At 47.0% G+C, this 16514-nt stretch overlaps 1 protein-coding gene across 9 annotated transcripts in view; it reads right to left on the bottom strand.

Moving 5' to 3' along the window:
• Positions 1-2709: 2709 nt before the first annotated feature.
• Positions 2710-16514, bottom strand: part of Fars2 (phenylalanyl-tRNA synthetase 2, mitochondrial) — a 448933-nt gene continuing 435128 nt past the window's right edge. For all 9 annotated transcript variants that reach the window (XM_076573181.1, XM_076573185.1, XM_015990774.3 and 6 more), the window contains one exon: positions 2710-3003. In XM_076573181.1, the coding sequence (XP_076429296.1) occupies positions 2865-3003 (139 nt within the window). In that variant the 3' untranslated portion in view covers positions 2710-2864. The remainder of the gene's footprint in view (positions 3004-16514) is intronic.

Below are 16514 nucleotides of genomic sequence, written 5' to 3'. Positions count from 1 at the left end.
ATGGGAGGGAAGGATGGAGAAAGAGAAGAAGGAAAGAGTGAAGGGAAGGAGGAGAAGAAAGGCAGGGGAAGGGAGGGAGAGAAGGACAATGTTCTGGCCTCTGGACCAGGGATTTACTTTGAGGGCAGAGAAACAGGAGCCAAAGGAAGTGACCTATCATCCTGACTTTCCTGTGGCAATCAAGACTTCCTTTTCCTTGGCCAGTCAGGGGGTGCTATGATGGCGGCAGCTGAGAGAGCCTAGTGATGCCAGCTTTACAGGACCCGTTGGACCTCTTGTCCAGGTTCCTTGGGGCCTGGGGCCCTGCAGCCCTTGAGGTGTTTCTCACTATATATTAACCAGGCCCAGTTCTGCTGCTCTCCAAGATCAGAGATCAGGCACTTTCAGGAGTATGGCCCCAGACTTTGGACTGGAGATGGAAACCTGGACCTCATGCACTCTAGGAAAGCGCTCTGCCACTGGGCTCCACTGTTCTCACTGTTTCTATTCCTTGACACTGGGTGGCAAGTTCCTGGAGATTCCAAAGGGGGTGTGTCACCTAAATGTGCAGACACACGTTTGACCATCTGTGAACTGCTCTTCTTGTCATGGGTGTCAAGGATAGTCCATGTTCTTTTGCTACTCATGTGCTAAGATCATCAATAGGCACTACACACGGCCAGGACACTCTTGTCATGGACAGGCCTTCCTTGCTTGGCTGCCTTAGTTCAGTGCTTGCAAGTTTGGAGACCCCTCTGAGTCTCAGCTATATATGGCCTGGACCTCCAGACAGACCCCTGACCCTTAACTGATGCCCATGCCATATACCTCTCAAGAGACTGCCAGATGAAGGGGTTCGTAGGAGTCATGTGACAGCTCAGTGTCTCCTGGCTAAGTTAGCTTTGCAGTCCCATCCCTAGGTAGGAGGAGGATTCTTAGGTGTGAACCATTGCAGAGTCTTAATGAGAAAGGGAAGTAGCATCCCTGTTTTGGATGATGAATTAGGTTCTAGGGGCTGAGATTACAAAGTACCCTGTGGTAGTTTGAATGTAATTGGCCTCCCATTGGCTCATAGGGAGTGGTACTATTAGGAAGTGTGGCCTTGCTGGAGTAGGTGTGGCCCTGTTGGAGGAAGTGTGTCTCAGTTCACTTCCTGTTGCCTAAGAATCAAGATGTAGAACTCTCAGCTCCTTCTCCAGGCCCATGTCTGCTTGCATGACACCTGCCATGATGACAACGGACTAACCCTATTAACTTTAAACCAGCCCCAATTAAATGCTTCCTTTATAAGAGTTGCCATGGTCATGGTGTCTCTTCATAGCAATAAAACCCTAACTAAGACATACCCCAAGCTAAAAATGTACTTTCTCAAAGTTCTGGGGGGACAGAAGTCTAAAGTCAAGTGTTGAGTAGATCTTTGCACCCTTTTGAAATCATAGGGGATCTTCTCCCCCTGTCCTCCATGGCTTGTTGACAATCACTGGGAATGCTGAGCTCACAGAGAGCTTTGATGGCATCTCCGTCTTCATGTAGTCCTCTTCTCAGAAGGACACCAGCTCTTTGGAAAAGGGTTCATTTACCCAGTAAGATGTTTTTAGCTACTTCTATCTGCAATAAGCCTGTTTCCAAACACAGTCACACTCTGAGCAGCTGATAATGCTTGCTGATTATGGCCACCTCTCATCAAATATTTATCCCAGCACTCAGAGTCTTCCATCAGCCTCCAGCATCTTGTCAGGCCTGAAATCTGATTATTAAGGCTGGTCATGAGTGAAGCAGGCAGACTACAAAGTGCAGGACGGAAAGGGGAAGACATCAAAGCCCTGTGCTCTTCCTTAAAGGTCGCCTTCCTTCTGGAATTGGAGGCCTCCTGCAGGGAACAACCTGAGGAGGTGGCCCTGTGTGTCTCCTGGACCCAGGGCAGTTTTTGCTCCTTTTCTTCCTTTGCATGAGGGCAGAATGCGGGGAAGTCCAAGCTCAGGGCCAATGGGCTGGCCCCTGGCCTTGTGTTTATGAAAGCAAACAGCTACCTTGCCTGGCTCAGAGATGTGGCTCTCTCCACTTTCAGGGGAAGCCCTGGCATTTCATCAGTGGCCTCTTTGAAGCCTGCCCTTTGCAAAACAAAGAAGAGAAGAGAGAAAGGATGGCAGACATTCAAAGGCTTCCTGGACAGGTTTAGTTGGGGGTTATGATCTGGTTCCAGACCACTGATAAAGTAAGTTCATCACGTAGCAAGTCACAGGCATCTTTTGGTTTCCCAGTGCATATGGAAGTACAAGCTTACCTGATAACTGTCTCTGTGAGGTGCACAATAGATTTATGTTCAAAAAGCCCATATATTTACCCAATTAAATAAGAACAGTGCCAAGAAAGACTAATGATCATTCGAGTTGAAGGAAAATGGAGGATGACAGGCTTGCTCAACACAGGTTGCCATGAACCTCCAATTTGTCAAAATGCCGGATCTGTGACCTGCAGCCAAGCAAGCACACAAAAACTAGGCATGCCTGTACAATATCCAGTTTCTGAGGCCTTTCTCTGTGGCTTCACTCATTACATGGGTGGAAGAGCCTGTCAGGCGAGAATCATGCCTGGTGCTTAATGGAACCCAGGGACCAATTAACCACGCCGAGAGCCAATGGGCCAAGCATTTCTAAATGGATAACAGGGAACTCTTATCCCAGTGCCTGCTTTCTCCTTCCCCCAAATAAAAGACAAATGCTATGTCAATGCTTCTCAAAAGTGATCCTTTATTTCCTGAAAGTCCTAAAGCAGACCCATTTATCAAAAGATGACAGATACTCCAGTTCACAAGCAACGTGTTTCCCCTTTTCCAGTGAGTCTTGGAGCTCCATGAGGGCTGCAGCCTGGGTAAAAGCAGGGCATCAAAAACGGCCCTCCACACCCAGCAGCTGCACGGCGGCCTCCTGCACAGCCTGGTGGACACTACTGACTTCTCTCTGGGACAGTGTCCGCTCCATGTGGCGGTAGGTGATGCGGTAGCAGTGGCTGGTCCTGTGTGTCCTGGAGTGGAGGAGAGAGTGCAAGGAGGTGAGTGACAGACACGTCTGCACATGGACTGGAAGCAGGAGGGCTTATTCTTGTAAAACAGCTGCCATATCACAATGGGATGGTATCACCTGCTAAGAGCAGACCTAGTGGGTCAGGATCCAGTATCTGTCATGTGTCACCACACAAATACCACTTGCCACTCAGGACCACATCGTTTCAGTGTGTAGGAGGGTGATGGTTAGGAAACCAGTAGCTTGAATAATGGAGAAGCTGGTTCCTTCATGTTGGATGCACCACAGTCTCCAAGGTAGGTGCTCCCCATAGGTTTGATGTCCTGGGCTAAACAGAGAGTTTGATTGCAGGACACAGGACCTGGAGTTCTGAGCTCTTTCTGACTCCCCAGGCATTTCTGACAGTGTAAGTATTGGGAGTCAATGCTAGTGGCCCCCACCTTGCCATGGTATGGAAAAGAACTATGTTCGTAGACCACACTGCAGCAAACAGTGCCAGAGACAAGGCTGGGAAGTGTCATCCCCAGCACCCCCGTGGGCCTGGGAAGCTTACATCATTCCATGCACACCGGGCACTCACACATGCTGGGCTGACCTCTACTTTACACAGCAGTGCTGACCTGCTTTTGTGGATCGCTCTGCTCAAGTGGCGTGGCAGCAGCAGTCCTGCTTGTAGGCAGTGCAATGCCACACTGGTATGGTGGTCTCATCGGGAAGACTAAAAGGTTACAACTTGTGTCACTGACCCTCTCCTGCGGTGGCTCTCACTGGTTGTGTGGATGGGAGGGGTCTGAACAACCCACTCTGAGAACTTTAATTTCTCTTCTGCATAATGAGAAGCCGTGACAACTCCTATTTTCCAACCCCAGTAGTAGCAGAGCCAACCTTGGGTTCTCAGGCGAAGCCCCAGAAAAGAAAGTGGCCCCCAGGGGGCGCCCCTCCGAATGATGTCACTCATCTGTGGGCCTGACCACGAGAGGCCACAGTACCTCCAGTAGGTGAGTAAGGGCTAGGCTTTCAGTCATGCCAGAACCGGGGACAAATGAGTTTCAGGTGGGCTGGCATCTTGGGGAACCCCTTTACGGGAAGACAAAATAATTCCCCTGTGTGGCCACCAGAGCCTAGAGCCTCTGCTTCCAAGGCCTCCATGATGTTCCGGGATCGTTCTCATAAGAGTGCTCTCTCCCTTGTCTCCCACCTGCTGATTTTAGGTCAGACCTGGAAGTAGACAGAATATGCTTGGGAAGAGAAGTGTCCATCTCAGTCCAGCCTCTGATATCTCCTTGTCTCTTCTTCCAGCTCTCCTTCCACTCCTTCCCCACCTAGCTTCTCCACTTTGCTTCTTTCCCCCCCTCACCTTGAGCCACACTTGGGAAGGGTGAGCTCCTAGGACCCTCTGCCATTCCAAGCCAGGCACAGAGCCCCCCTCTGCAAAGAGCAGCAGGAAGGAGTCACCTCCAAGGCGCTCATATTCAAGGCTGGCTGGCATGTCCCCGTCCTCGTTAGCCTCAGCAGCCTGTTTTAGGCGAGGGAGAACTGGTCTTCCTTCAACCCCGTTACTTTTCCACCATAGCCCAACTCACGAATTGAGACCAGTCATAAGAAGGAGACCCAGGTCTGTTCAGTCCCTGAGATTTGCAGGGCAAACCAAAGGCTCGCAGAGCTGCGGCCAACTACCAAACATGTAAGAAATAGGACTCCGTGAAGGGAGGGATGGCCTTGGTGAGGAGCCCAAGGGTTCGGCCCAGGGCTCTTTATTGTATTATACCCTACGTGGCAGCCCTGTAGCCTACCTAGTGCTTCCAGTCTTCCACTGGACACATAAATTCACTCCGACTGCCATCTTCACTGAGCAGATAACATCACTGTCCCTGGGATACACCTGTGATCGCAGAAGGCAGAAGGGACTTGTCCAAGTTCAAACAGCGGAACTACGTGACAAGACCAGAATTCCAGCCAAGCAATGTGGTAGGAATATGAAACATATATGCTGCTGTGGAAAGGTTTAGTGGGTTTCAAAACATTAAATGTATTATTAGTCCATACTCCAGTAATTCCTAGGTATATGCCCCCAGAGAACAGAAGGATCACACTTAAAGTCAGACAAGAATTTGCTGCTGAGTCTCTTGATCAGGCCTGTAATCCTGGCTACCTGGGGAGGCTCAGCCAAAAGGACCACAAGTTTACAGCCTGCTTGGATTACAGAGTGAGTTCCAGGCTAGCCCTAGCAACTTCATGAGACCCAGTCTCAGAATGAAAAGTAAAAGGAGAGCTGGGCCTATACAGCTCAGTGGTAGAGTATTTGCCAAAGATGTGTGAAGTCAAAGGTTCAATCCCCAGCAACACACACACACACACACACACACACACACACACACACACACACACACACACACTCTACACTTTCCTAAAAGCTATGTTTAGTCATTACCAACTGATGAATGGGTATCAATAAATTTAGTATAGCCAGAGAATGGATTACTATTTGGCAAAAAAGAAAAAAGAAAAGGAAAGGAAAGGAAAGGAAAGGAAAGGAAAGGAAAGGAAAAGGAAAAGGGAAAGGGAAAGGAAAAGGAAAGGAAAGGAAAGGAAAGGAAAGGAAAGGAAAGGAAAGGAAAGGAAAGGAAAGGAAAGGAAAGGAAAGGAAAGGAAAGAAAGAATAGTTTACTAATACTGATGAATGGAAACTAGGAGAACTTCAAAACCGAAGTATGTAGACACCACACGTATCTGAAACATCCAGACTAGAGAAGTGCCCAAGTGCACTGAACTGTACACTTTCAAAACGACTGATTTCATATTCAGGGAGTTTTATTTCAATAGAACAGAAACACACCCTGGCCGATCTGGTTTCAGGACTCGGCTTTAACCACGGCACTCAGGAGCTCTAACAAACATAGCCCTCCCTTTCACATCCAAGCTCTTGCTGTAGTTTGGATCCTGAATCTCACCAAGGGCCCCGGCTACTGGGAGGTTGTAGGGCCTTTAAGATATAGGGTGTAGTTGGGGGGCTGTCTTAGGTTATTGGGGGCAGGTTTTAGAGGGGGATAAGCAGACCTCAGCCCCTTCTTTCACTTTTCCACACCCAGCAACAGGGTAAATGAGTCCCTTTGATCATGTGTTCCCACCCTAATGTGCTTCCACAGGCTCAAAGTAATGAGTCAACTGGTCATGGACTAAAGGCTCCAAACTGTGGGCCCAAATAAACACATTATCTTTTCTCAGGTATTTCTCAGAGTAACAGAAAGCAAATACATCCAGCTTCCTCTAAGCAGCAATATAGTTTCAAAATAACCAAGAAAGATCCATAGTGATCCCTACCCTACATTCCTTTCTGTCTCAGAGAGGACATGGCTGGAGGCAAGGATGACCAGGATGCTCTTTGAGTGGGACACATAGACCAGGAACACGCTGATAAGGATCTCTCCTACTGTGGCACCATTAAAAGGTGGACAGTAGGCAGCAGGCAGCTGGCTGGGAAAATAGGGCCCAGAGAGCAGGAAGACAAGGCAGTCCTGGGGTTTGGGCATGAGGCAGTTGCTATAGCTTTCTATCCAATTCACAGGGCCCAGCATTCAGGATGAGCAGAGTGAGCTATACAATCTGGAGAGTCATAGGTAAATCAAAGTTCACTTTTACGTACCTCATAGTTTCCACTTATGAGACTAATAAGCAAGATTATCTATTGTTCAGTTAGGGAAGTCAAATCCCCTTGTTGACAAGATGGAAGAGAATGAAAAATAAAAAACACTTAAAAACTTTTACTACCCTGCAATACTGGCTGACTGTAAAATGAGCTGGCTGCTGGCTAGAACCTCACTTTTTTTTTTTTAAACAGATTTTGATGTAAGGGTCTTACAGTGTTTTCAACTAGGACATTTATAGACGGCTTCAGTCATTCAACAAACAGCATCTTGCAGGCACTGAGCCGGACGGAGGAGCACAGAGAGAGAATGGGTAATCTGCCGTGCAGCTGCGGCGGGCAGCAGGAGAGGCTGCCAGTCACTTGGCAGGGAAGCCGGCTGTGCCACACTCCATACAACAAGAACCTTTGAGTTTCTCCTCTTCAGCAAACGGTATTTCCATGGGTACCGGCATGGTGCTGCTCGTCTAGTTAGAGTTGAGCACTGAAGAAATCTGGGTCACTATGCCTGTTGACACTGAACACAAGACAGCTACATCTGACTGTCCTCGTCTGCTTCTGAATGACTCATGGTGCTCGCAGTACCAGTGACGCCACTTCTGTGCTTTTCCCAACCAGCCTGCCATCCAGTGCCCTGTTTCTAGGTCCAGTCCAACTGGGGGAAACCAGAAACATGGCTTACTTTCTCAGGGTCCTGTTCCCTGCTCCACTGTGAACGCCATGGTTTACCCAATTCCACCGCCTACCCAAGTCCAGATGCTCAGGCAGAAACTGAGAGCTGGGATGGGCAATCCCACATGAGCCCTGGGGAGAGCTGGCAGGACAGTGTGGGACAAGCCAACAGAGAGGAATTCCATTTTAGTGCCTCCTCCTCCTCCGAGACTCCTAACTTTAGACCAAAGATAAAGCTGCGTAGGAGTTAAGAACAGTCAAGTCTGGATCAGTAAAGGACTGTCAAGTTTATGCTTAAACGGGCTCAGCAATCCACTTCTGGGTGTGCATCCAAAGGAAATTTTAACCATTGTGTTGAGAGGATGCCTGTACGTACCCCATGCTTATAGGCACACTATTCATAAAGCCGAGATATGGGATTACCACAAACATCCATCAATGGATGAATGGAAGAAGAAGGCACAGGGAGCACATATTCAATGGAATACTAGTCTGTCTTTAAAAAGATAAGATCCTGCCATTCGCAGCAACATGCATAATCACAGAGGACATTATGCTTAGTGGAATAAGACAGACAGAAAAACACACATTGTATGTTCTCTTTTATGTGTGGAACCTGAAGAAGCTGGTCTCAAAAAAGAAAGAGGGAGGCTGCCAGAGGCTGGGGTTGGGATGATAAGTCAGCAGGAGCAAAGTTATGGAAGATGCAAAGAACAGGCTCTGGTGATCCATGGCAAAGCAGCTGACTATGGCTAGAAATTCTGTTTTGAATATTTTAAATCAGCTATGAGATGATAAATGTTCTTAACACAAAGAGATGGTTGAGGTGACGAATATGCCAAACACTTTTTATCATTATACATAGCTAAAAATATTACACTGTACCCCATAAATATGCATATTTGTATAGATCTTAATATGAAAAAGCTGAGCAATAAATATCTTAAAAGCAAATACAATAGAAGTGATAAAATGATCCATTATCAAAAGTACTGTGAAGAGCGACTAGTGCTCCTCAGCCCAGAGTATGTCAGTGGGGATTTTTGGAAAGGAGGCAGGGCTATGGAACCTACTGGAAAGAAGGAACCATAATGGGTCAGAGTGCTGGTAAGGGTGGGAAGAGTTCTATTATATAACCACTTGGTTCACCGTGGCAACCAAACTAGCTCTGTACTTGAAATAAAACCCTTCCTCACGTGCAGCCCAAACCCAGCTCCTACAGCATCCACAATAGTATGCGTTTCCATCTGTGACAGAGCAGCTAGTCCATGTTCTTAGATGGTGTGCCTGACACCTCCCAGAATAGAGCAGGCATGACCAGTGGGCACTGCAGACACTGCCTATCCACACAGAGATTACTCAATGGAGAAGAGATGATGTCCACAAGAGCTCCATTAACAAAGTGAGAAAGCTGGGTCCTTGGCTTCATCTTCAACTGGTTCTTGCTTGTTAGGGACACAAGGTCAATCTGAACTCTTGTGTTATTACTACTCTGCTCCATGGAGAGAGTAAGTTCATCCAGTACTTTCATAGGCTTGTTGAACTGGGCAAGAGGCACAGGGAGGGGAGACAGCCCCATGTCACTTCTAAGAATAGAACTGAGAGCCGATGGACGTGGGAGAGTAGAGAAGAACGTGACTTTGCAGTTAAGAGAAACCTGGTTCCAATTCTTACTCTCTTTGCTGTGAGATCTAGGGCAGTTTGTGTGACCTTGTGTGCCTCAGAGTCCTTGCCTATGGACTAAGACCTCCGTTTCCTTCTTAGGCTCCCTGAGGACTGGATGGGCACTATACAGCAGTTATTTCAGAGTCTGGCTGTCACAAGTGGATGTTCAATACTGCTATCCACTTATTGGCGGGAACACATTCCAAGACCCCCAGTGGTTGCCTGATGCCAGAGATAGGCAACAAACACTACAGATACATTTTCCTGAGGGTATTGATGTTTGATTTAAAATTTAAGCACATTAAGAGGCTAAAAACAGTGAAACAGAACAACTGCAAATATATAATGCAAAACTTGCCAGTATCACTACTCAAGCTTTGGGCTATTATCGAGCTAAAGTCTACTTGACTCAAGGACTTTCATGTCACACGGCTGGTCTGATATATGAGAAAGCTACTGATGATTGATGGGTGGATATGTTACATAGGTAGCATACACAGGATGGCTATGTTGGAGAACAATGGGTGAGGTGGCACAAAATTTCATACTGCCCAAGCAGTGTGAGTTAGAACTGATGAATTATTTACTCCTGGAACTTAATAGTTTGGATTATAGTTGACTTCATGTAAATACGCTGCTGGAAGTGAAACTAAAACGAGGGAGTCCTACTCGGTTGTTCCATTTTTGTCTTTTCCTCGTGTAATTTACTGGAGAAATGACTATAGCTCTCCTCTCTCTCTCTCTCTCTCTCTCTCTCTCTCTCTCTCTCTCTCTCTCTCTCTCTTCTCTCTCTCTCTCTCTCCCCCTCTCTCTCCCTCTCTGATGCTTGAAACCAGTTTATCAATTTTTAACCTCCTTTAATGAGTATGGAATCAGACATTGGTCTGAAGATAGCCAGGGCTACTCCTGAAAAATAAAATCCCAAAGCACAGATTTGGGCCTGGTCTGAATAACTGACCCAGACACTAAGTAAACCAGACTCCTGCTCCCCTCCCTGCTACAAAGAAACAGAGAGGAGATAATGAAGACATTCTGATGATCAGACTTGGTGGATGGGGCGTGGAGCCCAGGCAAGCCTGGGCGAGTGACCTTGCCTGGTCTCATCGTCCTCAGCAGTGAGAGGGGTGGACTAGGGGTTTTAGGGTACTTCCTGGCTCTGACAGCCCGAGAGTAAACAGGAGGGAAGGGAGATTCCAGAAGACTCTACCAGCTGCATGGAATGAAATGGAAGGACTGAGGTGGACATGAGCTGCACCCATTCCTGACGTGAGGATACTAGGAGAATGAAGCAGTTGGCTGGTTTCATGGGGGTCTGCAGTTATTGCTCAGAAGACCAATGAAAAGAGGTATCCTGTAGCCAGTGGGAGGGTCTCCAGCTGTCCAGCAGCTACTCTGGCCTCCTATGCCCCCAGTCCTGGCCATCCACATCCCCCCTCCTCCCATAGCTGTATTAGTCACTTCCACATAGCCAGGACCAAACACCTGAATAAAAATTTGATTGGCTCATGGTTTCAAAGGGTTTGGTCCATGGTTACTTGGCCCTGTGTGATTGGATAGAACATTAGGAGGAGGAGGCTCATATGGTAGCCAGGAAGTAGAGAGGAGTTAGAGGAAGGGGCCAGGGTAGCCCGAAGGACATGGCTAATCTCTTGGCCTACATCACCTTCCAATAGTGTCATAATATAAATATATTATTAAATTCGTGATTAGGTCAGAGCCCTTAGAATACAGTCCTCCAAAAGCCTGGCAACGAAGCCCCCAATACATGAAGCTCTGGGGGGCATTTCATACCAAACTGTAACAACAGCTAAGAGGTCTGCCACCTTATTTTCCAACCTTTTCTTGACCTGGTGCCCCCTGGAGGCCGTTCTGAGCTGTGCCTCTTTGTAGTTCTCAGCTAGCCAGGGAGCTAGCCTCAGGTAGGTGTCTCACTACCATTGCCAAGCTTGCTAACTCCCAGAGGGATGTCTGCTCCTTGGAGTCAGTCATAAGAAACGGGACCAGTTGGCTCCTCTGACAGTTTCTGCCTGCGGAAAGACAGCTCGCATGCAGGCCTTCACAGAGGCAGGGCCAGCAGCTGGGAAAGGAACTGAGCTGGCCACCCCCACTGGCCCACTCCCTGGTCAGCCTCAGTCGGCAACTTAAGAGTGCTATAGAGACACATTTTACAGGCAAGAAGTGCTTTTGAACATCAAACACTGGCCAAGTCCTCTGGGAAGTTCAAAGCACCCCCAGGTTTTTTCCCCTAACACTCCCCGTAACTTCTGGTACTCTTGAGCAGTGACTTCTGCCAAGCCGGCACGGGGAGGGAGGTGGAGTGCTGGCCTCCTGCAGGGTGGGGCTGAAGTGCTGGATCTTCATCTGAGTGAAAATGAAAATAACTACTTTGGGAAGTCTTTTACTGGTCTCTCTTACTACTGCCTCTCAGCTAAAGGCTCTGGGGCCAGTTTCTAATTTGACGCAGGTTCTTACTCTGCACTATAGACTCGTGGGGGTTTTGAAAGGATTGAATAAGACAAACAGACCGGGGCAATTGTTGGCACATTTCATGCTTACTGTGAACAACTGATCTTACTGGACCTGCAGGCAGCATGGCAAGGCCTTGCTTTGGCCTATGCAGAAAGGCCCAGGTGATTGCACATGTTACATGTGACAACATGGATGAACATTCTGAGGACACAGTGCTCAGAGAACAAATGATACACAAAAGACCAGTATTCCATGACTCTGCTGTGCAGGGTGCCTAGAAGTCACACGTACAGACAGACAGTAGGTGAGCTCTGAGAGCTGGCTAGAGGGCACCGAGTTGCGGTGTGGGGAAATGAGAAAGTGCTGGAGAAGATGGATAGAGGTGATGGTTACACAGTGGTCATGTCCTTAATGCCTCTGACCTGTACACTGGAAAGAGACAGAAGCAGCAAATGCCATGTAAATTCTACTACGAGAAAAAGGGAAATTCAAGGAGTGTTGCCTAAAATAAGCCAGAAGTTAAGAATTTGCATTCTATTTATCTACTTAAAAACCAAACTGCAGAGAATGGTTCTGGATTCCAGTTGTGGTGAGTTCTGCCCTGCTCAGTGGAGTGCCTCCAGAATTCCATACAGAACAGCCAGGATCCCTGCATCTTACAGAGATGGTTTTTAAAATCCTCCCTCCATAATACAGCAGGGTTTTCCCTTATTGGACAATTTTTTTCAGTTGTTCTATAATTGTCCTCCAAGCCACCTTCCTACACTTCTAACAGAGGTGAAGTTACGTCCCATTCTGTACAGATTTCCAAAGCTCTGCGATTGTCAATTGTGTGGAAGATTTGGAGGTGATTTTAAGTTTCCTCTCTGGCCTAAATCTGCCAAACCCAAGTCAACAAGGCCAGCATTAACTACGTGCTGCTACAAGGCTGCTTCCTGACAGTCCTGACACAGGTTACCAGGTCTGGTTACAAAAAATCTGTGGCAGGCAAAGTGCTACAGTTCCAGCTCAGCCCATTGATCAGCAATTGTTTATTCTGTGCAGCTGGTTGATCAGCAACTATTTATCCTGTGCTGAGGTATGCACTGTGGGAGATAAAGACATGTAAATTAACTGTTTGATCAATACATGAATATTCATGCAGTGGCCACTCTGCCTGATACAATGGTAGTGTAGGAATGTCTCAAAGCATCAGAAAGAGGGATGCCACTGCATAATGACATGTGGTCAACAACAGACCACAAAGACAGTAGCACTCCTGGGAGTATGTATCACACAGTGATGGCACATCCGCCTTCATTTATGGGATTAGACTGTATGTTTGTACAATAACATAACCATCTGATACTCATTTCTTAGGATGCAACCATGCCATTTAGCAGCACACAACTATATTATAATCCATTTGGATGCTAGGACATTGGTACATAAAAAGAAAGCAGGCAAGACATAGTTACTAATACTCAGTAGAAAAAATGGCATGAACTATAAACTCAGAGGTCAGAAAAGACTGAGAGTAAATCCAGATCTTGGAGCACAAATGGGATGGCGACAGGTGAAATCAAGGCTCTTGGTCCACCTGAAAACAAAACCCACGAGTGGTGCTGATGATAGCAGGGACGGTAGTGGAAGTTTCCCCTCTCGTTTTAACTCGGAGAGGCTGAATGTATGCCCCAGCTTTTAGATGGAGCTGTGAGCACCTCCCAGTAGGTCACATGCCTCATCTCCTAGGAGAGGACATGTTGCATACACTCACAGACCAAAGCTGGTTAGGCAGGCATGGAGGTGGTGGAGCTGCCCAGAGGAGATTGCAGTGATCTCATGAGCTAACAAAAAGGAGGGCACAAGAGCTGGGCATACGCATAAGTGCTGCAGAGGAATGGCCACTTCTGTAGAGCATGCCAATAGTTCAGGAAGTGAGTGTCAGAGTAGCCAGTGTTTGGGACAGAAAGCAGAGTACAGAAATATGTGTGTTGGAGCTGGGGTCACAGAGGTCCGCTCATGTTTCAGGCTCAGAGGCCTCAGACAAAAGTCCATCTTTAAGCCAACCAAAACGCCTGAGTTCAGACTTGGCTTCTACAGGAACCTTCTAGAAGGGTGGAAAGGTGTTGTGGCCTTGACATGAAATGTCTCTCATAAGTTTGTGTGTTTGAACACTTGGTCTCAAGCTGGAAATGAGCCCTGAGGTGGGGCCAAGCTAGAGTAAGTGGGTCCCTGGGGTGGACCTTAATGCCTCTTACTTAATCCCACTGACGGTGTGACCAGCTGTCTGAAGCTCTGGTCACCATGCCTTCCCCACTGCGATGGACTGTGCCCTCTAAAACTGAGCCAAGACTAACCCATCTTCCTGTAGGTTGTTTTGGTCAAGTATTTTGTTATACCAGGTGAAAAGGAACTAAAGTAAAGGCCCTTATTCTGGACAGCTTCATTGCATACAGAGGCTGGCAGTCAGCTAACAGCAGAGCTTATCAGGGGCTTTCAGTGCACACAGTTCTACCAGGTATTAATAGCTACTGTTCGAGCATGAGTAGATGTTCCCCATCCCCACTACTCAGGAGTAGAACGCCATGTTGTACAGATTTTAAGACTCAGGACCACGTTTGAAAGAATCACACATTAGTAAAGAAAGATTTCCAGACTTTTCTAATGACTTTATTTTGCAAATATATTTTGGAAGAGACTCTCTGGTTCTAATCTATAGTGCCACTTCTTCACAAGTAGGAAGTCAGAGATCAAGGGAACAAAATAGGGATTTGCTTGGCAGGACAAGCATCATTAATTTATGATATTCTGGGTTGGAATGAGGCAGTGATGGCTTCAGTAAGTATTGTGGCACAGGTGACACAATTTATGAACTCACCAGCTCGAGGATGACAGACCAGAGAGCTCTTCTGAGCCATGCTTGCATTCTTCCTACAAGCTGTGACTGCTTCAATGGGCAGCCTGTCCAAGGCTTCCACGGTGTAAGCTGAGAGGCTGTGCCCCTCACACAGAGTGGACAAATGTGTCACGTGATCCTCTTTGCTGGTCATGGATATACTCTGGTCTCTTTCTTCTATGGCAGTTGGCTAAACTTCATTACTTAATCCCAGCATTCAGGAGGCAGAGGCAGGTGGATTTCTGTGAATTTGAGGCTGGCCCGGTCTACAGAATGAGTTCCAGGACAGTCAGGACTATACAGAGGAACTCTGTCTTGAAAAACCAAAACCCAAAACAAACAAAAACAACCCCATAACTCATGACCAGCAGCAAAATGGCGCACTGATCCTGGCTAGGGTATGCAAGGCCCATCAGTGGTTAGAGAGGAAAGAGATCTTGGAGGGAAAGGTGGTCCATGTCACATGCAGCATCACTGCTTCCAGTGTCAGGAACAGAGTCACTGACCCATCTATACATGCAACTCATTAATGGACTCACTCAGAAAATGAATAGTGTACACCCAATCCACTCTCTGCCACGCATTCTGCAAAGTGCTGAGAACCTTAACAGTGGCATAATCCAAACCAGACTTGAGCATGCCCTTGTGGAGCTCCGAGCCTAGTGCAGGAGATAGGTACTAATCAAAGAATTATGAAAAAATGTAAATTACAACTATGATAAAGGTTATAGAGAAGAAGTACATGGCACTATGAGGCTACATAAAAGGCCCATTAACTTGAAGGTCAGAGAAGGTTCCCTGTGCAAGTATCAGAGCTGAGACCCGAAAGAGGATGGGAGCCAATGAGGTGCGCGAAGGAAGGAGTGGCAGGCATGGCCACGGATAAAGGCCGTGGGATCTACATGCAAATTCTAACTTCTCCCCTTCTGAGTGACAGAGTCCTGCTCAGATCCATCACCTTTTCTCATCAGTTTCCTTTTGAGGAAAGCCTTCTTTCTGCCTGTCACGCCGGAAGTTCTATCTAGGCACCACTGCCCCCAGGTGTTTAGTTGTTTTTTTTTTTCCTAAGAACCCCAATTGCTGTGCCACATGACAGCCTAATAGCGTGTGTCTTCTACACTACAGTTCGTGTAGCACAGTGGAGAGCAAAGCCGCTCTAGTGATGATGGCATAGGATCCCACCCATGCCTGCTCTCTTGCTAGGGGTCGCCCCCAGTCAGATTCCAAGGGCTTTACTTAAATACTAATCAGGCTTTCAACACAGAAGAAAGCCAGGCTGACAGAGGCCATACTTTGCCTGAATTTTTCTCAGAATTTACGAACCTGAGTGAAACATTAAGATGTGACAGGAGCTCATTTTTGGGAATACATTTTTCTAAATAATGAAAGAGGATAATGAGGAATAATGCCATGCATGTTCCTGACATGTGACCACTGTCTCAGTGGCTGATCTGTACTGCTCTCCGCAGGCAATGACAGTCTGGCTTGGCCATGTGTGGAAAACAAGGAACAGCCCAAAGATGAAGTGACAGGTAAGGCCACAGCTAGAATACAGCCCAGCTTGGACTCTGTCTGCTTCCCTGTCACTGAACTGCAGTGGTCTGTCCAAACTCCATTCTGCTCAGCTTATTAATGTCCGCAGCTGTTGCTATCAATTGCTTGTAACAGGACTCACATGGTAACGGTTACTTACCAAGCAAATTTCAGGATGTTTCCAGAAATATGACTTTATCCCCAAAGGGGAAAAAAATAAATCCAATATGAAATATTATTTAGAACAGAAAGTACAGGGACTGAGAAGAAAAGGCAAAAGAAGAAGAAAAAGTATTTTAAAGGGCAAATGATCTATTATGAAGTTGTTGTAGGTGCTTGAATGATCTTAATTTAGGCTCATAACCAACAGGAAACACAAACAAGGTAAAAAGTCAGAGAGAGAGAAAAAAAAATGGGTGGTGAGGGCAGGAGTCAAGCCTAGAACAACACAGAGTTGCTGGTTCTGCGTTTGGATAGTGCTGAAGCAGGAGAAGGAAGCAGGTTCAATGCACTTGCCAGAGAGGAGAAAACAGCAGAGAAATTTAGGGAACTTCTAACATTCCAAAAGAACTTCTTGGGAGGGGTGTGTGAAACAGAAGCTTATGATTAGTAATGGTGAAGATTTGTGGATCACTTTCTGTTATTGAAACAC

This window comes from Peromyscus maniculatus, chromosome 5 (genome assembly GCF_049852395.1).
Source record: "Peromyscus maniculatus bairdii isolate BWxNUB_F1_BW_parent chromosome 5, HU_Pman_BW_mat_3.1, whole genome shotgun sequence".
NCBI lineage: Eukaryota > Metazoa > Chordata > Mammalia > Rodentia > Cricetidae > Peromyscus > Peromyscus maniculatus.
This window is presented reverse-complemented; position numbering and strand designations above follow the sequence as displayed.